The 25,767-nt window shown below is 40.6% G+C and overlaps 1 protein-coding gene across 5 annotated transcripts in view; it reads left to right on the top strand.

Annotated features, from left to right (window-relative positions):
* The first annotated feature begins 9,384 nt into the window (after positions 1–9,384).
* The window catches only part of LOC307136106 (CASK interacting protein 2), an 87,706-nt gene continuing 71,323 nt past the window's right edge, over positions 9,385–25,767 (top strand). For all 5 annotated transcript variants that reach the window (XM_079832886.1, XM_079832885.1, XM_079832884.1 and 2 more), the window contains exons 1-2: positions 9,385–9,712; positions 14,090–14,631. In XM_079832886.1, the coding sequence (XP_079689012.1) occupies positions 14,538–14,631 (94 nt within the window). In that variant the 5' untranslated portion in view covers positions 9,385–9,712; positions 14,090–14,537. The remainder of the gene's footprint in view (positions 9,713–14,089; positions 14,632–25,767) is intronic.

Here is a 25,767-nt window from a genome sequence, read left to right as displayed (position 1 = left end):
TTTCTTTTCCTTCCATACTATGGAAGTCAGTGGGATCCATCAACTGTTTGGTTATAACAGCATAGCCTTCAACATAATTATCTTCTTTTGTGTTCAGCAGAGGAAAGAAACTCATACAGGTTGGAACAACTTGAGCACAAGTAAATGATTATGGTTATTTTTTTACTTTAAAGGGTTTGTTCACCGAAAAGTGAAAATTCTGTCATTAATGACTCACCATCATGTCCTTACAAATCCGTAAGACTTTTGTTCATCTTCAGAACAAAAATGAAGATCTTTATGATGAAATCTGAGAGATTTCCATCCCTCCATCTACACAACTACCACTTTGATACAAAAAGTTCATGAAGAGATCGTAAAAGTAGTCCATATTTTTATCTACAGAGGTTTAGTCAAAAGTTTCTGAAGAGACTTGATCGCTTAATATGATGAACAGATTTAATTTAGGCTTTTATTCACATATGAACATTCATCAACTCACATCAGATGTGGGACACATCAAGTATGCTCGCTTGATGTGCGAGAACCAATGAGGTTCATTCTCGTGTTACGCAGCACGTTTGAGCTTCAGCAAGAACCAATGAGGTTCATTCTCGTGTTACGCAGCACGTTTGAGCTTCAGCAAGAACCAATGAGGTTCATTCTCGTGTTACGCAGCACGTTTGAGCTTCAGCAAGAACCAATGAGGTTCATTCTCATGTTACGCAGCACGTTTGAGCTTCAGCAAGAACCAATGAGGTTCAATCTCATGTTACGCAGCACGTTTGAGCTTCAGCAAAGAACCAATGAGGTTCAATCTCGTGTTACGCAGCACGTTTGAGCTTCAGCGAGAACCAATGAGGTTCAATCTCGTGTTACACAGCACGTTTGAGCTTCAGCAAGAACCAATGAGGTTCATTCTCGTGTTACGCAGCACGTTTGAGCTTCAGCAAGAACCAATGAGGTTCATTCTCGTGTTACGCAGCACGTTTGAGCTTCAGCAAGAACCAATGAGGTTCATTCTCGTGTTACGCAGCACGATCGAGCTTCAGCAAGAACCAATGAGGTTCATTCTCATGTTACGCAGCACGTCCGAGCTTCAGCAAGAACCAATGAGGTTCATTCTTGTGTTACGCAGCACGTTTGAGCTTCAGCAAGAACCAATGAGGTTCATTCTCGTGTTACGCAGCACGATCGAGCTTCAGCAAGAACCAATGAGGTTCATTCTCATGTTACACAGCACGTTTGAGCTTCAGCAAGAACCAATGAGGTTCATTCTTGTCTTACGCAGCACGTTTGAGCTTCAGCAAGAACCAATGAGGTTCATTCTCGTGTTACGCAGCACGTTTGAGCTTCAGCAAGAACCAATGAGGTTCATTCTCGTGTTACGCAGCACGTTTGAGCTTCAGCAAGAACCAATGAGGTTCATTCTCGTGTTACGCAGCACGTTTGAGCTTCAGCAAGAACCAATGAGGTTCATTCTCGTGTTACGCAGCACGTTTGAGCTTCAGCAAGAACCAATGAGGTTCATTCTCGTGTTACGCAGCACGATCGAGCTTCAGCAAGAACCAATGAGGTTCATTCTCATGTTACGCAGCACGTCCGAGCTTCAGCAAGAACCAATGAGGTTCATTCTCGTGTTACGCAGCACGTTTGAGCTTCAGCAAGAACCAATGAGGTTCATTCTCGTGTTACGCAGCATGTTTGAGCTTCAGCAAGAACCAATGAGGTTCATTCTCATGTTACGCAGCACGTTTGAGCTTCAGCGAGAACCAATGAGGTTCAATCTCGTGTTACGCAGCACGTTTGAGCTTCAGCGAGAACCAATGAGGTTCAATCTCGTGTTACACAGCACGTTTGAGCTTCAGCAAGAACCAATGAGGTTCATTCTCGTGTTACGCAGCACGTTTGAGCTTCAGCAAGAACCAATGAGGTTCATTCTCGTGTTACGCAGCACGTTTGAGCTTCAGCAAGAACCAATGAGGTTCATTCTCGTGTTACGCAGCACGATCGAGCTTCAGCAAGAACCAATGAGGTTCATTCTCGTGTTACGCAGCACGTCCGAGCTTCAGCAAGAACCAATGAGGTTCATTCTCGTGTTACGCAGCATGTTTGAGCTTCAGCAAGAACCAATGAGGTTCATTCTCATGTTACGCAGCACGTCCGAGCTTCAGCAAGAACCAATGAGGTTCATTCTCGTGTTACGCAGCATGTTTGAGCTTCAGCAAGAACCAATGAGGTTCAATCTCGTGTTACGCAGCACGTTTGAGCTTCAGCAAGAACCAATGAGGTTCATTCTCGTGTTACGCAGCATGTTTGAGCTTCAGCAAGAACCAATGAGGTTCATTCTCATGTTACGCAGCACGTTCAAGCTTCAGCAGCGAGAACCAATGAGGTTCAATCTCGTGTTACGCAGCACGTTTGAGCTTCAGCAAGAACCAATGAGGTTCATTCTCGTGTTACGCAGCACGTTCAAGCTTCAGCAGCGAGAACCAGTGAGGTTCAATCTCATGTTACGCAGCACGTTTGAGCTTCAGCAAGAACCAATGAGGTTCATTCTCATGTTACGCAGCACGTTCGAGCTTCAGCAAGAACCAATGAGGTTCATTCTCGTGTTAGGCAGCATGTTTGAGCTTCAGCAAGAACCAATGAGGTTCATTCTCGTGTTAGGCAGCACGTTTGAGCTTCAGCAAGAACCAATGAGGTTCATTCTCGTGTTACGCAGCACATTTGAGCTTCAGCAAGAACCAATGAGGTTCATTCTTGTGTTAAGCAGCACGTTTGAGCTTCAGCAAGAACCAATGAGGTTCATTCTCATGTTACGCAGCACGTTTGAGCTTCAGCAAGAACCAATGAGGTTCATTCTCGTGTTACGCAGCATGTTTGAGCTTCAGCAAGAACCAATGAGGTTCATTCTCGTGTTACGCAGCACATTTGAGCTTCAGCAAGAACCAATGAGGTTCATTCTCGTGTTACGCAGCACGTTCGAGCTTCAGCAAGAACCAATGAGGTTCATTCTCGTGTTACGCAGCACGTTCGAGCTTCAGCAAGAACCAATGAGGTTCATTCTCGTGTTACGCAGCACGTTTGAGCTTCAGCAAGAACCAATGAGGTTCAATCTCGTGTTACGCAGCACGTTTGAGCTTCAGCAAGAACCAATGAGGTTCGATCTCGTGTTACGCAGCACATTTGAGCTTCAGCAAGAACCAATGAGGTTCAATCTCGTGTTACGCAGCACGTTTGAGCTTCAGCGAGAACCAATGAGGTTCAATCTCGTGTTACGCAGCACGTTTGAGCTTCAGCAAGAACCAATGAGGTTCGATCTCGTGTTACGCAGCACATTTGAGCTTCAGCAAGAACCAATGAGGTTCATTCTCGTGTTAGGCAGCATGTTTGAGCTTCAGCAAGAACCAATGAGGTTCATTCTCGTGTTAGGCAGCACGTTTGAGCTTCAGCAAGAACCAATGAGGTTCATTCTCGTGTTACGCAGCACGTTTGAGCTTCAGCAAGAACCAATGAGGTTCATTCTCGTGTTACGCAGCACGTTTGAGCTTCAGCAAGAACCAATGAGGTTCATTCTCGTGTTACGCAGCACGTTTGAGCTTCAGCAAGAACCAATGAGGTTCATTCTCGTGTTACGCAGCACGATCGAGCTTCAGCAAGAACCAATGAGGTTCATTCTCATGTTACGCAGCACGTCCGAGCTTCAGCAAGAACCAATGAGGTTCATTCTCGTGTTACGCAGCACGTTTGAGCTTCAGCAAGAACCAATGAGGTTCATTCTCGTGTTACGCAGCATGTTTGAGCTTCAGCAAGAACCAATGAGGTTCATTCTCATGTTACACAGCACGTTTGAGCTTCAGCGAGAACCAATGAGGTTCAATCTCGTGTTACGCAGCACGTTTGAGCTTCAGCGAGAACCAATGAGGTTCAATCTCGTGTTACACAGCACGTTTGAGCTTCAGCAAGAACCAATGAGGTTCATTCTCGTGTTACGCAGCACGTTTGAGCTTCAGCAAGAACCAATGAGGTTCATTCTCGTGTTACGCAGCACGTTTGAGCTTCAGCAAGAACCAATGAGGTTCATTCTCGTGTTACGCAGCACGTTTGAGCTTCAGCAAGAACCAATGAGGTTCATTCTCGTGTTACGCAGCACGATCGAGCTTCAGCAAGAACCAATGAGGTTCATTCTCGTGTTACGCAGCACGTCCGAGCTTCAGCAAGAACCAATGAGGTTCATTCTCGTGTTACGCAGCATGTTTGAGCTTCAGCAAGAACCAATGAGGTTCATTCTCATGTTACGCAGCACGTCCGAGCTTCAGCAAGAACCAATGAGGTTCATTCTCGTGTTACGCAGCATGTTTGAGCTTCAGCAAGAACCAATGAGGTTCAATCTCGTGTTACGCAGCACGTTTGAGCTTCAGCAAGAACCAATGAGGTTCATTCTCGTGTTACGCAGCATGTTTGAGCTTCAGCAAGAACCAATGAGGTTCATTCTCATGTTACGCAGCACGTTCAAGCTTCAGCAGCGAGAACCAATGAGGTTCAATCTCGTGTTACGCAGCACGTTTGAGCTTCAGCAAGAACCAATGAGGTTCATTCTCGTGTTACGCAGCACGTTCAAGCTTCAGCAGCGAGAACCAGTGAGGTTCAATCTCATGTTACGCAGCACGTTTGAGCTTCAGCAAGAACCAATGAGGTTCATTCTCATGTTACGCAGCACGTTCGAGCTTCAGCAAGAACCAATGAGGTTCATTCTCGTGTTAGGCAGCATGTTTGAGCTTCAGCAAGAACCAATGAGGTTCATTCTCGTGTTAGGCAGCACGTTTGAGCTTCAGCAAGAACCAATGAGGTTCATTCTCGTGTTACGCAGCACATTTGAGCTTCAGCAAGAACCAATGAGGTTCATTCTTGTGTTAAGCAGCACGTTTGAGCTTCAGCAAGAACCAATGAGGTTCATTCTCATGTTACGCAGCACGTTTGAGCTTCAGCAAGAACCAATGAGGTTCATTCTCGTGTTACGCAGCATGTTTGAGCTTCAGCAAGAACCAATGAGGTTCATTCTCGTGTTACGCAGCACATTTGAGCTTCAGCAAGAACCAATGAGGTTCATTCTCGTGTTACGCAGCACGTTCGAGCTTCAGCAAGAACCAATGAGGTTCATTCTCGTGTTACGCAGCACGTTCGAGCTTCAGCAAGAACCAATGAGGTTCATTCTCGTGTTACGCAGCACGTTTGAGCTTCAGCAAGAACCAATGAGGTTCAATCTCGTGTTACGCAGCACGTTTGAGCTTCAGCAAGAACCAATGAGGTTCGATCTCGTGTTACGCAGCACATTTGAGCTTCAGCAAGAACCAATGAGGTTCAATCTCGTGTTACGCAGCACGTTTGAGCTTCAGCGAGAACCAATGAGGTTCAATCTCGTGTTACGCAGCACGTTTGAGCTTCAGCGAGAACCAATGAGGTTCAATCTCGTGTTACGCAGCACGTTTGAGCTTCAGCAAGAACCAATGAGGTTCATTCTCGTGTTACGCAGCACGTTTGAGCTTCAGCAAGAACCAATGAGGTTCATTCTCGTGTTACGCAGCACGTTTGAGCTTCAGCAAGAACCAATGAGGTTCATTCTCGTGTTACGCAGCACGTTTGAGCTTCAGCAAGAACCAATGAGGTTCATTCTCGTGTTACACAGCACGTTTGAGCTTCAGCAAGAACCAATGAGGTTCATTCTCGTGTTACGCAGCACGTTTGAGCTTCAGCAAGAACCAATGAGGTTCATTCTCGTGTTACGCAGCACGTTTGAGCTTCAGCAAGAACCAATGAGGTTCATTCTCGTGTTACGCAGCACGTTTGAGCTTCAGCAAGAACCAATGAGGTTCATTCTCGTGTTACGCAGCACGATCGAGCTTCAGCAAGAACCAATGAGGTTCATTCTCATGTTACGCAGCACGTCCGAGCTTCAGCAAGAACCAATGAGGTTCATTCTCGTGTTACGCAGCATGTTTGAGCTTCAGCAAGAACCAATGAGGTTCATTCTCATGTTACGCAGCACGTCCGAGCTTCAGCAAGAACCAATGAGGTTCATTCTCGTGTTACGCAGCATGTTTGAGCTTCAGCAAGAACCAATGAGGTTCAATCTCGTGTTACGCAGCACGTTTGAGCTTCAGCAAGAACCAATGAGGTTCATTCTCGTGTTACGCAGCATGTTTGAGCTTCAGCAAGAACCAATGAGGTTCATTCTCATGTTACGCAGCACGTTCAAGCTTCAGCAGCGAGAACCAATGAGGTTCAATCTCGTGTTACGCAGCACGTTTGAGCTTCAGCAAGAACCAATGAGGTTCATTCTCGTGTTACGCAGCACGTTCAAGCTTCAGCAAGAACCAATGAGGTTCATTCTCATGTTACGCAGCACGTTCGAGCTTCAGCAAGAACCAATGAGGTTCATTCTCGTGTTAGGCAGCACGTTTGAGCTTCAGCAAGAACCAATGAGGTTCATTCTCGTGTTACGCAGCATGTTTGAGCTTCAGCAAGAACCAAAGAGGTTCATTCTCGTGTTATGCAGCACATTTGAGCTTCAGCAAGAACCAATGAGGTTCATTCTCGTGTTACGCAGCACGTTCGAGCTTCAGCAAGAACCAATGAGGTTCATTCTTGTGTTACGCAGCACGTTTGAGCTTCAGCAAGAACCAATGAGGTTCATTCTCGTGTTACGCAGCACGTTTGAGCTTCAGCAAGAACCAATGAGGTTCAATCTCGTGTTACGCAGCACGTTTGAGCTTCAGCAAGAACCAATAAGGTTCATTCTCGTGTTACGCAGCATGTTTGAGCTTCAGCAAGAACCAATGAGGTTCATTCTCATGTTACGCAGCACGTTTGAGCTTCAGCAAGAACCAATGAGGTTCATTCTCGTGTTACACAGCACGTTTGAGCTTCAGCAAGAACCAATGAGGTTCATTCTCGTGTTACGCAGCACGTTTGAGCTTCAGCAAGAACCAATGAGGTTCATTCTCGTGTTACGCAGCACGTTTGAGCTTCAGCAAGAACCAATGAGGTTCATTCTCATGTTACGCAGCACGTTTGAGCCAGAGCCATAGAGAGAGAGAGTTGCGACAACGGAAGTTCAAAACGCCTCATAGTCACGTGATTCATGTAGACCTCGAATAGTTCCAGGAAGTGCTTTGACGGGCAATTCAAATTGATAGTCACAGTGACAGAACTGCGATTTTTGGTAAATAATAGTCAATAAATGCATTAATTTTCAATAATTTTATTACACATCGACATGTGTATGTAGCATGAGTATGTAGTTACAGCGATGTTGTTTTTAAAATATATATTTTTTTAATGATGAATAATCTACACAAGCAGGCTTTAATGTACAAGTTATTTTGATTAAAATGTGCTGATAATTTAAAATCTTACTGATTAAACGTCTTCCCTTTTAAAAGTGCATCACAAACGGTCTGTTCTGCTGTAACTCTATGGCGCGGCTGCTACTTCCGGGAACTATTGAGAGTCTCCGCGAGCCGCCATTGCTGTAAAAAAAAAACGTTCCATTGGAGTCTATGGAGTTGTCGCAACTCTCTCTCTCTATGGCTCTGGTTTGAGCTTCAGCAAGAACCAATGAGGTTCATTCTCGTGTTACGCAGCACGTTTGAGCTTCAGCAAGAACCAATGAGGTTCATTCTCGTGTTACGCAGCACGTTTGAGCTTCAGCAAGAACCAATGAGGTTCATTCTCGTGTTACGCAGCACGTTTGAGCTTCAGCAAGAACCAATGAGGTTCAATCTCGTGTTACGCAGCACGTTTGAGCTTCAGCAAGAACCAATGAGGTTCATTCTCATGTTACGCAGCACGTTTGAGCTTCAGCAAGAACCAATGAGGTTCATTCTCATGTTACGCAGCACGTCCGAGCTTCAGCAAGAACCAATGAGGTTCATTCTCGTGTTACGCAGCATGTTTGAGCTTCAGCAAGAACCAATGAGGTTCAATCTCGTGTTACGCAGCACGTTTGAGCTTCAGCAAGAACCAATGAGGTTCATTCTCATGTTACGCAGCACGTTTGAGCTTCAGCAAGAACCAATGAGGTTCATTCTCGTGTTACGCAGCATATTTGAGCTTCAGCAAGAACCAATGAGGTTCATTCTCATGTTACGCAGCACGTTCAAGCTTCAGCAGCGAGAACCAATGAGGTTCAATCTCGTGTTACGCAGCACGTTTGAGCTTCAGCAAGAACCAATGAGGTTCATTCTCATGTTACGCAGCACGTTCAAGCTTCAGCAGCGAGAACCAGTGAGGTTCAATCTCGTGTTACGCAGCACGTTTGAGCTTCAGCAAGAACCAATGAGGTTCATTCTCGTGTTACGCAGCATGTTTGAGCTTCAGCAAGAACCAATGAGGTTCATTCTCGTGTTACGCAGCATGTTCGAGCTTCAGCAGCGAGAAACAATGAGGTTCAATCTCGTGTTACGCAACACGTTTGAGCTTCAGCAAGAACCAATGAGGTTCATTCTCGTGTTACGCAGCACGTTTGAGCTTCAGCGAGAACCAATGAGGTTCAATCTCGTGTTACACAGCACATTTGAGCTTCAGCGAGAACCAATGAGGTTCATTCTAGTGTTACGCGGCACGTTTGAGTTTCAGCGAAAGGTTTGTTCTCGCACGTACGTCAAGCAGGTTTGGTCGAGCTTCTGTTTATGTCAGCTGATCAATGTTTAAATGTGGATAAAAGCCTTAGTCAAATCTGTTCATCATATAAAGTGATCGAGTCTTTTCAGAAAATTAGACTAAGCCTCTCGATTCATATGGATTAGTTTTACGATCTCTTTACACTTTTAGAAGCGTCAAAGTGTCAGTTGCTTAGCTGTCAATGGAGGGACAGAAAGCTCTCAGATTTCATCAAAAAGATCTTCATATGTGTTCCGAAGATGATAGGCCTACCAGAATTTTCATCATTTTGGGTGAACTTTTACATATGTGTTCTGTTTCCTATACTTTTGTCGTTCCCCCAGTAATTTCACGTCTCCTTTAGAGTTTTGAAAGAAATCTCAATAATGTCTCAAACAATGCATGAAATCAATAAGAAAATCTTAGTAGCCTATGTACTCTTTTGCATCAAATTCTCCCAAAACAAAATGATCTGATGTTCTCTCCACACTAATTTTATAGCTCTGGACTTTGAAATGTAGGCTATGTAGAAATGACTTATATGTGAGTATATAAATAACATAACTACTTCACGAATACATCAGATAAGATGAGGCAGAAGGAGCTCCGGTGAGTGAGTGGCGTCTGGCGGCAGAGCAGCGGATGGGTCCCAGAGGGCGGCAGAGCGGCACAGCTGCTACTCCGGAGCGGGACGGGCGTCAGGGCAGCGCTGCTCCCTCCCACTGGGAGGAGGGCCGACCCGCACTGGAGCTTCTCTGACTACCGCTCGACTCCACTCACAGTGCTGGAGCTCTCGAAACACGCACATGCAAATCCATGCAGACGTTCAGTTTGGAGAATATACTGGCGAGAAAATAACTTATTAATGACTCGAGCACGAGTAGCAGCAGTGAAGGTTGTTCTCACTTATAGGAAAGAGTGTTTGTCGGCTAAGCGTTGACTAAAGGTGACTTTGAGTTGGTTGTTGTTGAAGTGTCTGGACTGGAGAGAGTGAACGAGCCACTGATCCTGAACTCGCTGTTATGGCACCAACCTAAAGCGAAAATGAATACTTTACTCTAATTTAATGGTAAGTGGGTTCATTATAACTAATGGAGAAGTATTGTTTGAGCTAAATAATAGATTAAAGTCAATAGTGTATAAACAAGTTGTAGGCTATTGTATCGTGCTAGATGTGATATTTCACCGAATTATCGTTTCATTCTCGTGTTTTCTCAAACTAAATCACCATACTAACTAGTTTCGCGAAAGAACAATGTTTTTGTTGTAAAGTAATAATAAAGCGTAAGAAGCTTTATTGTTGTTTATTCTGCCTTTTGCATGTAACAACTTACCTTTCAGTTGTAGTATTTTGGCGGACACTATGGTTACCATGGGAATTTTCTTAAGGCTCTCTGCAGATTGTCTGCCAAACATACTGTATTACTATATAATGTTATCAACTATATTACAGTGTGCTATTAGATATTCAACTAGCACCAGCGATTGCATGATTTATGGTTGAATGGTGTTATGAAGAAATGTGTTGTGTCATTGTTTGTTTATTTTGGTACACACGTGATGTCTGTGCTCAGAGACCTACTGCATGGATGGAAGGGGTTGTGTTACTCTGGTAACATAAAGAGTATAGCTTTAAACCCCACAAGAGCTGATCCAGGACCATTACATCCTTCATCAACCTCAGGTTACTCAGGACTGAACCTGTTGGTGTTCAGAGAAGGCCTGTGTTAAAAATGAGATTTTCAGGCTATGATAGCCATCTCAGAAAAAAAAAAATCAGTTTCATGATGTATTAAACAATCAATTATTAATATTATCATCAATTAAAATGACCGTTAAATTAATAAAAACAGGTTCTTTGTTTGAAAAGTATAGCTGACATTATAACCATATGTTTGTTTTGTTTATTCCCATTTCAATAATCAAAAACATCTAATCATCTAACATCTAATCTATTACATTTAAGTATTGATTATGGATTAGATGAACAACTTTTTTTTATCATCAACAATTTATAAAAAAATGTAACAATAATAGAGTCCTATGAAATGTATTTTATTCAGAAAATATTTTTTCTTTTATGATTTAATACAAATATATTACCAAAAATGGTGGAAATCAAATTAATGCACAAAGCTAACAATTGTATTCATGTTTTATAATCAAATGAAAATTGAACAACTTTGATCATTTTAGTTTTTTTGTGCTATACAACAGAGATTTTCTAAATTAAAACATGGGCACAAAAATGATATTCCTTAAATAATAAATTGTATTATTATTTTATTATTATATTTTTTGAGAAGTACATTCTAATAGTAGGCTAGGCTAATATTTCTGTCAATTTCTTCAAGTTAAACCAAACTTTTATTTTGACGGGTTGTAGTGAAGACATTGCTTTTCAGAGTGTATTTGACAATGTTTTTTCTCAAACAAAGTGATGAAATGCTCATTAATCCTTCTCTCTGAGAAGCTCTGGATATGTTTATGTGTTCACGTCCTCATATTGTGAGACGGCAGATGCTGAAAACAGCATGAGCGTCCTGCATACTTAAGTATGTATGTAGGAGACGAGCAACTCATTCACACAGACACACGCAGAACAAGCAGATTATATATTTATATAGCAGTCTAGTGCTCTAATATTCACAGACCATGTCACGATTTGATTTATTGTACAGCTTTCGATTTAGTCATCCATCCATCAGTTTACGCACGTTTAACAGTGTTCAACCGAGTAAAAACAACGCAACACACCTGATGTACATTCTTCATTAATCATTCTGTAGAAGTATTGTTAAAAGTTCTTGCTGTATATTTGAAGAAAATGTACATCGCCATCTTGCTCTGACCAAAGTGATCTGAATGCACCTGACGTCACACGTACAGCTTCCCAAGAGGACTTGCAAACTCCATGATTAGCGACCACCTGTTCCGGCAACCCATCGCTTATTTCTTTGCATCTCTAAAATGAATACGATGGTTTGTAAACATGAGGGCCAGTTACTGGGCTTGTCCAACCATTATTCCTGTTTGTGAGTTGTTTTCATCACTCAAAGCAGTTCTATCCACCTTCATGTTCACCTGTCCTGTTCCTCCTCTTTCTTTTTTCGAACTGTGGCTTTATTCGCAATAAAGAACATCCGTAAACATGCTCATAAAGTTCAATCAAAACGTTATATAAACCAGTCATAACAGCACTCCACCCTGGCTCAAAAATTCGCACATTATCAGCGGTTTGGCAGCAGCGTGTGAAAACTATTGGCTTTGAGGGAAACGAAAGAGGACAGCTATTGAGAGTGACAGCTTTGAGTGTTTTGGGTGTGTAGAGAAGACAAGATCGTTCAGGGTTATGCAATGGAGGAGTGATTATGAGACGGCCGTGTGGCGCTCATTTAAAGCTGCCCTGCCACACGTATTTCATTACTTTTGTGGTAATGTCTGAAGTTCTACCATGGACTCTGTAATATTTTTTGGGGGAAAAAATTCCTTGGTTGCCTTGTTTCAAGCCATTCTAGCGCAGTATAGAAAGCCTGCAGGAAGACTCACCTCGATTTGCGCCAGTTCTCATTAATATTCAACGAGCTAAGCTGCTTGACTCTGATTGGCTAACAGCTAGCCAATGATAGCCTGGCTATCAGCATCATTTACCCAGCACAACAAGTAGAGGAACTTTGTTTACTATCGTCTGGAATCGCTGCAGAAATGGCTTCTTCAGGTATATTGCCATATTACGGTTTTGTGTTGCAGGGCACCTTTAATGTTCACACTGTGAGTGGGGAGTTGCCATGTGCTGTGCTGCATATGGTTATTGTTGTTTTTTCCTTCTCTTCCCTTTATTGACCACATTTACTGTTAAGCTTGTGATTGTATTTTATTTATTTTTTTGCTTTGACAGCAAGTATGTTTGAGATGGTATACTATCAAGACTTTTTTAGTTCACATGCTTCATTTGGCGTGTTTAAACATTTTCTTAGACTACTAGTCTCAGCAGTTTTTTAAATAGTGGTGTATTTACTACTACAACTACTACTCAAACTTTGGGTTAGGCATGCAAACACAGATACAAATGCTTGGCCAACACATTTTAAATGTGCAGGCGCATACTTCAAGCTGAAGTTTCACTGGCGATTGTTACAAACCGTTTAAAGCTGAAAGTTTGGCTGCACCACATTTGACCTGAACTTACATTTCTTTGTGGCTAAAAAGGTCAAGTAATCTAATATTTTAAGAGACTTATTGACCTTGTCACACAGTCATGCGGGTCTGCAGATACTTTGATAATTATAAACATTTTTTTCTAAGTTTTTTCTGAAACTACTTAAGATTTTCTTTTCAAGAATTTCATCTTTTTAATGAGGATTTATTTATTCATTATGATATCCACCCCCCATGCCCCCCCCATCTAAATTAATGGTGTGAGCATCATGTCAGTGACACAAAGACAAGATATATGTATATTGGTAGTTAAAGTTAGCTTAAAGGTATAGTTCACGCCAAAATTAAAATCTTATCATCATGTTATGTAATAATAAAAAAGGTTTTTGTTAATGCAATAAATGCCAATGGGGTACAGTGCTATTTTGAACCTCACTGACTTTAATTGTAACAGTTTGGACAATAAAGTACCGGTCACAAGTTTGGGGTCTCTTCTACTCACTGAGGCTGCACTTATTTGATCAAAAAACTTGATACAGTAAAAAACAGTAATATTATGAAATATTATTACAATTTAAAGGGATAGTTCACCCAAAAATGAAAATGACCCCATAATTTACTCACCCTCAAGTCATCCTAAGTGTATATGACTTTCTTCTTTCAGATGAATACAATCAGTTATATTAGGTTGAATACGGAAGGTGGTCTGTCGGAAGCTAGATATTTTACTTTTAAATATGTTTTAAATATGGGTATTTTTCTTACACAAATGCATCACTTCGCTTCAGAAGGCCTCCGTGTGGAGTATGTTATTTTGGAAACAGTTGTGCTGCATCATAGTTTTGTGGAAACCGTCTTTTCAGGATTCTTTGATTAAAAAAAAAAAAAGCATTTATTTGGAATAATGTAAACAATTCTTTACTGTCATGTTTTATCAATTAATGCATCCTTGCTGAATAAACAAAGTTTCTTTAAACGCAATTGAACAGTAGTGTATCGTTTTTTGTGTTCAACAATAGAAAGTCTTGAAGTGACATGAGGGTGTGTGATGACAGAATTTACATTTTTGGGCGAACTCCCTTTAAGCATGAAAAACCTGTAGTTTTTCCTTGAGAAGGAATTAATCAAGTGTGCAAGGTGTAAAGAGTCTCTAAGACTTGCTGTCAGAGCATCATAGTAGGCTTCTGTTCTCATAGTTACTTTCCCTGTCTTGCTGCTTTGCTCATGCACTGTACTTGGCTGGTGTATTAACAGTAGTATTTTTCTTGCCGACTTGCTTCTTTTCCAGGTTTTGGTCTGCTGATCCAAACTGTCCAAAACTCCAGTCTTCTCAACCTTCTAAACCACAGCATCAACAGGGCCCCTGCGTTCCCAGAATCTGAGCTCCACGCGGCCCAAAAAGGCTCTGGAAACTTGAGAACGAAAAACCGGAAGGCAATTCATAAGGCAAAATAGATTTTCCATTTCTCCAACCTTCCGCATCCATAACCAGACGGAGCACTGAAGTAGACGGCCTGTTTATTCTGATGACGTGATTGTTGGAGAAATACGGATATCTGGTTGCTTGTGGTTTGCTCAGACGTCTGGCTCTCACCTACCCCGACTGAAGTAAGCACTACCGAAAGAAAGAGAGGATTCTGGGATAGGTTCATGCCGCGGTTGCGCCGCTGTATGGAGGTGTAAGGGAGGAGCAGGACTCTTGTGGGACGCTGGTGGAGTTCTGGCTGGTGGGGATCATGGGAAAAGAGCAGGATCTTCTGCAAGCGGTCAAGAATGGAGATTTAGCTACTACACAGAAACTTCTGGCCAAGGTCAAAGCCAGCAAAAGCAGTGAGTAACAGTTCATTGCCATTCTAACACAGTTTTTGACGACATGTGTATCCATGAAGATCTTTGCTTTCGCAGCCTTTCATTGGCAATTAGGGAGGTGAAAGATGGGTTGTGAAATGTTTGAATAGTTTTTCAGATGATCCTGTTATGATACTCTTACAACCATGACTATGGCTGGGTCATATACCTCAAAAACATTCTTGATATGCATGTATTTGCTCTAAAATGGTCTGCAATGGTGCTCATGTCTAGGTCTGAACAGATTCTGCATATGTTTTTCACATTTTCTCCATGAATTGTGTGGGACATTGTGCAAGATTTTAAAGAGTAGCTCACCCATAGTTCTGAAAATTGTAGTTATTTATTCACCCTCATGTCCATCCAAACCTGTTAGACTTTCTTTCTTCCATAAAAGGAAAAAAGAAGATATTTAGCATAATGTGCATGCTGCTCTTTTTTCATACAATGAAAGTAGACGGTGAGCATTCAAGGACCAAAAACGCAATATGAAAGTGTACTGTAAACCTGAATAAGTTGGCAAAACGCACAAATTTTCAGGTAATCAATCACATCACATTTTTAAGCTAAGAAATTCAAAGTTTGAGGAAGCAGAACTTGCAGATTTATATTTTGTAAAAAGGAATTCAGGGGACCTGTTACCACAACCTAAATAAATGCATGGTTGCAAGTTAAAAATTATAATTTATACATGTTTGACATTTTAAAAAGTTTCTGTAATGTTGAAGTTTTTGTGGTTACCATTGTGCTGAAGAGTAGATACATGAAGGTGAACACTACATTGACAAGTAATATTTTACTTGTTCATTAAATATACATGTTCAATAAGTTATGTTAGGATGTGCTATGCTAAATAGATTACTTGGTTCCAGGGTTACAACTGTGGTAAGTTGGAGCGATTACATTTTTTTGAGTCATCAACTTAAAAAATTGTGTTTATGCTACAAATTATTAAGTTCCTCTAACTCAATGTAATTTGTTGGTTGAACGTAAATTAAAAACGTAAGTTGTCATAACTCAAAAAATTGATGCAAACTTGAACAAACTTTTTTTGTTGAGCCAACACATTTTTAAGAGTTTACTTATACATTTTAATTTCTCTTGATTTGAAAGATTTGATTTTGGTTATATTTAAGTTAGTCTAAATTTAAAAGAAAAAAGAAAGTTCATAAAACTCAAAGCAATGAAACAATTCAGATCTACTTAAAGTGTGTCAGTTTTGTGAACTCAAAAGGAAAAGAAAGTTCTAAATTCTCATAAAAGTTAATTTGATTGAACTAATTTGTTTAATTTAAGTTTGCTCGACTTAAAACCAATTAATTATTTTTTTGGGGCATTAGAGTTTACAGTGTAGTCAATTTTACTTGCCATACATTACTTGCCATTTAAGCCATACAATAACTTCAAGTGAGCAGCTGACTGAAATATTTAGGCTACTTGAAAGCATGATCAAATTAGCCACAATATTTACTTAATAAACATGCAATGTGGGAATGTGAAGAACTTTGAATTGAGTGCAAATCGGTAGCGCTTTCTACAGAATTCATTGGGAAACACATTTGCACATATACTTACATAGAGCCCATTTACTTATTTTTCATTTCACAGGTTTATTTCAGGAGGTCAAAGTTCAGGACCTGCTTGTCTGCTCAGCAGTGATCAATGGTGACTGTTGTTTTGGTTAAGTGTATTTCTATGCACTCTCGAATGATCTAACATGAATGAACTCACTGCTTGGAGAGCCCCATTCATGCCTGTTTTCCCCAGTCCCACCATTTGGTCTTTGTTTGAGGTTTATTTTATCTCCTGGTTTGTGTTCTTTAAGAGCAGTGTGATTGGCTTTTGGAACATCTTGCCAACCGGGTCCTGATAACATCAACAGACTGTACTGTCTATTTGCGCTCTACTTTTATCTCTTTATGGCAGCACATTAAGAGAGAGCTGTATGCACTCGACTCCAGCATAAAGAGCCCATGCGCTCTGTGATGTGGTCCAGACTGTAGAGGGGAAGAGAGATAGATGCTCCCCCTGTAAGACCTCACAGACTGCCAGCCATCAGAAGAGAAGTGAGGTCTTTTCTCTGTGATAACGTATAAAGACAGGTGTAAAAGCAATATGCCACTAAAGTCTGTATATTAAAGTCATTTTACTATGGTAAAGAAGTGTTGTTGTGCAAATCAGTCAGGATTCTTTAATGAATTTAGTTAACCAGAACAGCATTTATTTGTAATAGAAATATTTTCTAACATTATAAATGTCTTTACTCTCACTTTTGATCAATTTAATGTAGGGATGATATGGTTTTGTAGGGCTGAAATCAGTGACTGAAACAGGCATTTAATTAGCGCTTCTCTGATGGCATGTTTTGACTGTGTTCAGCTTGTATTTCATGCACACAACGTGGATAAGCTACAACAGTTAAACATGTCATTGCGTACATTCTGATTATTACACACACAGGGATGCGCAGCAGCACACAAAATATTTTTAAATATTAAAAATAAAAGGAGAAGCGTTCAGTCTTTCCGCTCGCAAATTCCGCCATGGAAATAGTGAATCTGCCATGGCGCGAGCGCAAGTGGCTTTTAAAGGGGGGGTGAAACACTCATTTTCACTCATAAGTGGTCGTAAAAAAAAATAGTCACATTCAGGACCTTCGGCCCAAAAATGACCCCCATAGGAAATGAATGGGAAATTAGTTTTTTTCTGCATACAATCTACAAATCAGCCAGGATGCAGAAAAAAAGGACTCAACAGTGAAGGGGTGAATCTCTAAAACATCAAGAGTGCAAAACAGACCAAAAAAACTCACACTTATACACACAAAAACACACGCACACACAAATTAACGCGTGCCATTCCAAAAGCTAATTGTGTGTTTGTGTGTGTGTGTGTGTGTGTGTGAGAGTTTTTTTGTCTGTTTTGCACTCTTGATGTTTTAGAGATTCACCCCTTCACTGTTGAGTCCTTTTTTTCTGCATCCTGGCTGATTTGTAGTTTGTATGCTCAAAAAAACTCTGTATCTTCATATTTTTGCCAATTTCCCATTCATTTCCTATGCGGGTCATTTTTGACCCGAAGACCCTGAGTGTGATTATTTTTTTTTACGACCACTTAGACTTTTCAAATCCTGTCCCCAATTTTTTTGTGTGTTCATATACCAAGTACCAATAAAGTCACCAAGTTTCGGACCATTCCGATGAAGCTACGATTTTTAACATTTAAAAAAAAGAAAGAATTCGAGTCAGAAATGACAGAAGAGCCCCAGAGGGTTAATGTATTAAATTCTTTAAAAATAAACATACTGATCCTAAACTTTTGAACATGACTGCACTGTATATACACATCATAAGTGCTGCCCTGAAAGGAAAATATTCTCATGCGACTTCACACCTGGGACGACCTTAGCCCTAAATATACCTTTGTACCTCACAGGTGACCTTTTCACATGGTTGTGAAGGTGCTTTTAATTATCCATTAGAACAGGGAACTTTGTCTTTTGAAGATTGTGTCCTCTACAGGTGCCTGTATTTATCGCCGGTTGGCTGTATGTTTGCCTGCGCCTCATGGGAAAGAGTAGGTCTAAGAGAAGGTGTTTTTGTTTTCTCTACACCTTGCCATCTGAACACCTGGTCTTTGAGATTTCTACCTTTACAATTGACTGGTGGGTTTTTGTTTGGACTTAAGCTTCAGGATTTGATTTCCAAGGCCGGAGAGAGGTCAGTATGATAACCCAGCACCACCTCAGCTATTCTTTACCCAAGGGTGTGTAAACATGCACAGATAACGCAGCCACTTCAGGGTTGCGAGTCGATCTTGTGTATAACCTCCTCTTTTGTCTTTTCAGGCCAGAATCAACGCCTGAGCCATTGTGTGAGTGGCACACAGGCTGAGTAATTGCTCCATAATGTCATCTTTAGTGCGCTAAGGGTCATAAACGCTTTCATACAGTCATTAACGCACGGCAGGCTTTTGTGGCCCTCATCCTTCAGGCTGGAGAAGACCCGGCCAGCTGACTAGCCTACCCAGTATGCCTCCGCCCCTTCGTTCCCGCCGCTTTGTCTCAGTCCCTCAGGGGCTACGCCGCAGCCTGTCAGATTACCCACGACCCTTTGTTCGAACTCGCAGCTTTACTAATTCATCACCTTGTGCTTCGTACACGTGCTCACCCAGGCTACGCAAGCCAACAAACATTTATTGCAATCCATTGATGATGAATGCATCCGTTGCTCCCCTTGACATCTGCCAGCGCAGGTCTGCTTTCGCCACACATCAGACTCTCATAAATCATGATGAAGACCCAGATGGTGGCCAAACAGATTATAGGGTATTATATGAGACCCTTCTTATCAGGTTCTGTTCTTATCATGACCTATTTTAGATCTCCATGTTTGTATGTAGGTAAAGTTCTCATGGAGAGTCCGGAGCACGTCCGATATACGCCTGCTGTTGACATTGGATTTTGCTGGATTGGTATTTTTCTTTCTTTCCAATAAGAGATGGAAGTCTGTGGTTTGGGTGGAATTATGCAGTAATTTGTTTGTGTGTATGTGATAATGTTTTGTGGTAAATCCATGGCGTAATCCTCTATGATTCCAGATTAAGACCAGACGTTTGATCCTCTAAGTCCTGTTGTTTTTAGTGCTGGGATGTTTGTAGGCATACGTGTTATTCAAAAGAACAAGATACGTAACAGATACGTAAGTCGTTACGTCTGACCCAGGATCTGGGTTACACAAAAACTACCCAAAACACTGGGTTGTTACGTCTGACCCAGGATCTGGGTTACACAAAAACTACCCAAACACTGGATTGTTACGTCTGACCCAGGAACTGTGTAACACAAAAACTACTCAAACACTGGGTTGTTACATCTGACCCAGGATCTGGGTAACACAAAAACTACCCAAACACTGGATTGTTACGTCTGACCCATGATCTGGGTTACACAAAAACTACCCAAACACTGGATTGTTACGTCTGACCCATGATCTGGGTTACACAAAAACTACCCAAACACTGGGTTGTTACGTCTGATCCAGGACCTGGGTTACACAAAAACTACCCAAACACTGGGTTGTTACGTCTGACCCAGGATCTGGGTTACACAAAAACTACCCAAACACTGGGTTGTTACGTTTGATCCAGGACCTGGGTTACACAAAAACTACCCAAACACTGGGTTGTTACATCTGACCCAGGATCTGAGTAACACAAAAACTACCCAAACACTGGGTTGTTACGTCTGACCTAGGATCTGGGTTACTCAAAAACTACCCAAACACTGGGTTGTTACGTCTGACCCAGGATCTGGGTTACTCAAAATCTACCGAAATACAGAAAAAAATAACCCAAAAAATGACCCAAAAGGCTCAGCCCAGGATTTGGGTAGAAAGTGCATTCAACAGCCCTGTATATAAAACATGATAAAGTGAGTTTTTGTCCCAGTCTGCCGTGGCAGGCACACTTTATCGTTTGGTTTCTACTTTTGCTGCTTCAACCAGAGTGAAATTTCATCTGCATGCATAATTGTCAGTGCAGAAAACTTTGTCATAGTATATTGGGTAAGTATAAGACATGTGGAAATGATCAAAAGTTACAGTAAAGACATTTATAATGTTACAAATGCATGCATAATTGGCAATTTTGTAAATGCATAAACAACAACAGAAGTGTCATTTACAGTCTTTATAGTTTGAGTGTTTATAAGTTTCTAAATGTTTCTTGAACTTCTATGGTGTCTTGCTCTCGGCACCCAGTAATTCAGCACACAAAGCACATTGTGGTCGACACAAAGCATGTCTATCCTCATTGCAGAGAATGTACTCAGATGAAGTGCCATTGTGAAGTATTTATCCAATGGATTATCCAAAAATAGGCATTACCTCATGGTGATTTAACTAATTTTCTTTTTAAGTTCCTCATAGTTTTTAATTGCAGAATACGATTTTGGTCATGCCACCCACCACTAACCTCCGGCACCTTGGAGCCAGGGTGCAGAAGTTCCCCATCAGTGTTTTCTCTTGTTTAATACTCATTTCAATCAATGTGGTTTTGATCATTTCCACCAGATGGGGCGCACGTTTGTATGGACCTCAAAGATCTGGTGGTGGTTTCTCAGTTTGTATTGACGCCGTTCAACATCAGAATCACAGATGATTTCATTTGATCCTCTGAAAGAGCCTCTGTGGTGGTTTTTCATTCATTAGTTTGTGGTTTAACTGCATGTTAACGGTGCTCCTTAATATCAAGCAACCCCCACCACAACTAATGGCAGCAGGGGAAACTAATGAGATTTTCTCCTTTTGGTGGCGGGGACATATTGAAGGGGACGTGTTAAAACCCTTTTTGACAGACTGTGAAATTCTGTCTCTGTATGGTAGTTGTCTGTTGAGTCTGACACTTGCCTGCTAAATGTTTAATTGGCTCGCTAAAGAGAAACGTCCTGAGAGCATGTCAGGTGCTGTTCAGAAGATGTTCCTGTATAAGGCTATATGGCGTCTGTTATCACCTGAATTATCTATAATGATTGTGATGTGATGCTCAAGAAACTATGGAAGCTTGTTTCCGCCACTGAATAAACAATAATCATCATAATAAGAATAATCACAATTCTGAATAATAAACAGAGCAATTCCAATAGGTTCCTCGCACCGATGGTGCTTGGGCCCTAATAAATAATTACAATTCAGATTTTTTTTCTCACAATATTCCAAGATATAGTCACAATTGCAAGTTTTTTGTGGCTTTTTGTAGATTTTTTTTCCTCAGAATTGGACTTTATATCTCACAATTCTGACTTTATATCTCACAATTCTGACTTTATATCTCACAATTCTGACTTTATATCTCGCAATTCTGACTTTATAACTCGCAATTCTGACTTTATATCTCACAATTCTTACTTTATATCTCGCAATTCTGACTTTATATCTCGCAATTCTGACTTTATATCGCAATTCTTACTTTATATCGCAATTCTGACTTTATAACTCGCAATTCTGACTTTATATCTCACAATTCTTACTTTATATCTCGCAATTCTGACTTTATATCTCGCAATTCTGACTTTATAACTCGCAATTCTGACTTTATATCGCAATTCTGACTTTATAACTCGCAATTCTGACTTTATATCTCGCAATTCTGACTTTATATCTCACAATTCTGACTTTACATCTCGCAATTCTGACTTTTTAACTCGCAATTCTGACTTTATATCTCGCAATTCTGACTTTATATCTCACAATTCTGACTTTATAACTCGCAATTCTTACTTTATATCTCACAATTCTTACTTTATATCTCGCAATTCTGACTTTATATCTCGCAATTCTGACTTTATAACTCGCAATTCTGACTTTATATCTCACAATTCTTACTTTATATCTCGCAATTCTGACTTTATATCTCGCAATTCTGACTTTATAACTCGCAATTCTGACTTTATATCGCAATTCTGACTTTATAACTCGCAATTCTGACTTTATATCTCACAATTCTGACTTTATAACTCGCAATTCTTACTTTATATCTCGCAATTCTGACTTTATATCTCGCAATTCTGACTTTATATCTCACAATTCTGACTTTATAACTCGCAATTCTTACTTTATATCTCACAATTCTTACTTTATATCTCGCAATTCTGACTTTATATCTCACAATTCTGACTTTATAACTCGCAATTCTTACTTTATATCTCGCAATTCTGACTTTATATCTCACAATTCTGACTTTATAACTCACAATTCTTACTTTATATCTCGCAATTCTGACTTTATATCTCGCAATTCTGACTTTATATCTCACAATTCTGACTTTATAACTCGCAATTCTTACTTTATATCTCGCAATTCTGACTTTATAACTCGCAATTCTGACTTTATATCTCACAATTCTTACTTTATATCTCGCAATTCTGACTTTATATCTCGCAATTCTGACTTTATATCTCACAATTCTGACTTTATATCTCACAATTCTGACTTTATAACTCGCAATTCTGACTTTATATCTCTCAATTCTGACTTTATATCTCGCAATTCTGACTTTATATCTCGCAATTCTGACTTTATAACTCGCAATTCTGACTTTATATCTCGCAATTCTGAATTTATAACTCCCATACTTTTAAATTGTGGTGTATATCTGAAATATGTGATATAGACCACATAGTTTTATTTTTTAGGTTTTCTGAGAATTTCAGAAAAAAATGAGTGACCCTCCACATGAAATGTGTCTGTTAGTTGCCTGAAACACAATCGTAGAAAATCAGTATTCAAGCTGAACTGTTGAATGGTTGAAATCATCCTGTTTGTGTATGTGTGTGTGTGTATTTGACCCATGCTCTGTTTATTTTCTGTCGCGGTCTTATCTCCTTATCCTGCATTTGTGTCCATCAGACGCACAGATGCAGTCTTTGGCGTGTCACAGAAAAGCTTTGAGATTACGGCAATTATTTTCTGCCTATGAATGCTTATTCAAACGTTATCTTCCTGACACAGATGACTGAGAAAAGTACTGCAGTCCTGCCTGAGGCCAGAATAATGCTGAATAAACCAGAGAACGCAGCTTACATGCACAACCAGCCTGTATTATGCCTGGTTTTTTTGGCTGCATTTAGGGATGGAAAGTTACTATAAGTGCACACAGCTCTCAGTAAGACTCCAGCAGAGCTCCATAACACTGCAGTCAATTAATGCTTAAGCCCCGTCGCATACGACCAGGGCTGTGCGTGACTACGCCACGTTTCTTTTCTACACAGGAATGCGGGAGCAGAATCTGGTAGTACATGTGGAAAATAGGTCAATATTACCTCATAACACTGTATGCAGTGACTTATGAGACACAGCTGCCTAGAGCTGGAGCTTAATAGTGTTTCACAGATATTTTTCTGGCATTCTTCCTCTTCTCCGAGCGTGCCAACCATTGTCCGGGCTGCGACATAACACTCCGAACTTTGAATGAGGGGGAAAAATGCACAAGAATAGGAGAGATGATGTCAGCTAGAGGGAATGTACGCCCCACAGCGCTCTCTGTGTCCTCTAATGGAGTTTGAATGAATGCGTTCAACAGGTACGCCAAGACATTCTGTGCTGAGACAGTCGTGGACGAGGGCAGTGAACACAACACAATACTAGTGTACTGCACTGCGCAGGGTGAAATTTTAGATATCTTCTGGGATATTGTCGATAACGATAATCAGACCATATTTTGCTGAGTGTGTTTTTGTGCTTGGACTTTGGCTGGTTTAGGCCTGTCATTGACAGCTGGCTTCCAAAGCTTTGGAGATTCTTCATATTCTGTGATGTGGTTAGAAATTTTTTATTGATTTCCAGGGGCATTTTTTCTAACCTTAAGATGTATGCTATGCATCATTTTTTGTTAAATTCTTACATTTAATCAATGAATTTGATTAGAATAATAAGGCACTACAGGCTGTTACCAATCAAATGAAAATAGCATCAAGATATATTTAAGATACACCGATCATGCATAACTTTATGACAGGTGAAGTGAATAACACGGATTATCTCTTCATCACGGCATCTGTTAGTGGGTGGGATGTATTTGGCAGCAACTGTACATTTTGTCCTCAAAGTTGATGTGTTAGAAACAGGAAAAAGGGGCAAGCGTAAGGATTTGAGCAAGTTTGACATGGGCCAGATTGTGATGACTAGACGCCTGGATCAGAGCATCTCCAAAACTGCAGCTCTTGTGGGGTGTTCCTGGTCTGCAGTGATCAGTATCTCTCAAAAGTGCTCCAAGGAATTTGGCCTGTGGCCTGGCCTGTGTGTCAATTGAATTATTAATGCTATGAGATTAATGTTTTAAAAAATATATTTTGAATACTGAAATATAAAAGTATTCTTTAAGTCAAATGATACTTTAAATATGAAACTAAAACAAGTAAAAAAGGTGGTGAGACACTTTTTTATTGAGTGAGTCATTGAATCATTTATTCAACCAATTAATTCAAAAATGTTGATTCATTCAGGAACGGAACTGATAAAATATATTAAATAAAGACTACAGTATATAAAGAAATATTTTTGTTGGCGAAATAGAGCAAAAACAGACAATATTCAATATATATACAATATAAAAGATCAAAAAACACTTTAATTGTCTCATAATATACATTGCACATCACTTAATTTCTAAAATGACTTGCTCGAAGATACAGTCTCTCTAAACCCCTCCTTTGCACAAGCAGACTCTGCTCTGATTGGTCAGATGGCCCAGTCTGTTGTGAGTGGTCTACTCTGCTCTTATTGGTCAGATGGTTAAGTCTGTTGTGATTGGTCTTCTCTTCTCTCCTCTTATTGGTCAGCTGGCCCAGTCTGTTGTGATTTGTATACTCTGCTCTGATTGGTCAGATGGTGAAGTCTGTTGTGATTGGTCTTCTCTTATTGGTCAGATGGGGAAGTCTGTTGTGATTGGTCTTCTCTTATTGGTCAGATGGGGAAGTCTGTTGTGATTAGTCTACTCTGCAGTTGCAACAAGGAACAGTTTGTGGTAGGATCTAAATACAGCAGTGAAACTTTAATAAACAATAAAGCAAGATAACAAACAGCCAGGAGTTTATCCACATGCAGGAGCAAAACAACCACTTAAAGGCCCTTTCACACCGGACACGTAACGAAAAACAAAGTGGAAATGCGAATACTTTGCGTGCGAATAGTTTGCATCAAAAGCATTCACATCAGCCGTGACACAAATTTGCGACGTCTGTGACGTTTCAGAGCTCCAACATTCCAAAACATTTGCGGCGAAAGCTGAGAAAACACTGACACTTCATCATCCAGTGAAGATAAGTTTTTCTTTTTCTTTAAAAGACCAAAAAGTAGGTTTTGGGTGCACCCAGTCTTAAAGAACAGAGAGTCTGAAAGGGAGTATGCTAATCTTGTACAGGAGCTAAAACTTTATCATGGCCGGATCCGCACGCACTTTCAAATGTCCGTGGGACAATTTGAGGAGCTCCTCCAGAGACAGTAGCAGCACATCTGACGAGACAAACACACTTCAGGAATCAATCGATCCGGAGCAGCTATGTTTCCAGTTGTGTTTCCAGTTGAGTCACAATGTAAACATTTCAGTGCCACAGTCGTACTG

This window comes from Gobio gobio, assembly GCF_949357685.1.
Source record: "Gobio gobio genome assembly, chromosome: 1".
Taxonomy (NCBI): Eukaryota; Metazoa; Chordata; class Actinopteri; order Cypriniformes; family Gobionidae; genus Gobio; species Gobio gobio.
Note: the sequence above shows the minus strand (reverse complement) of the source record. Positions and strands in the feature narration are given on the sequence as shown.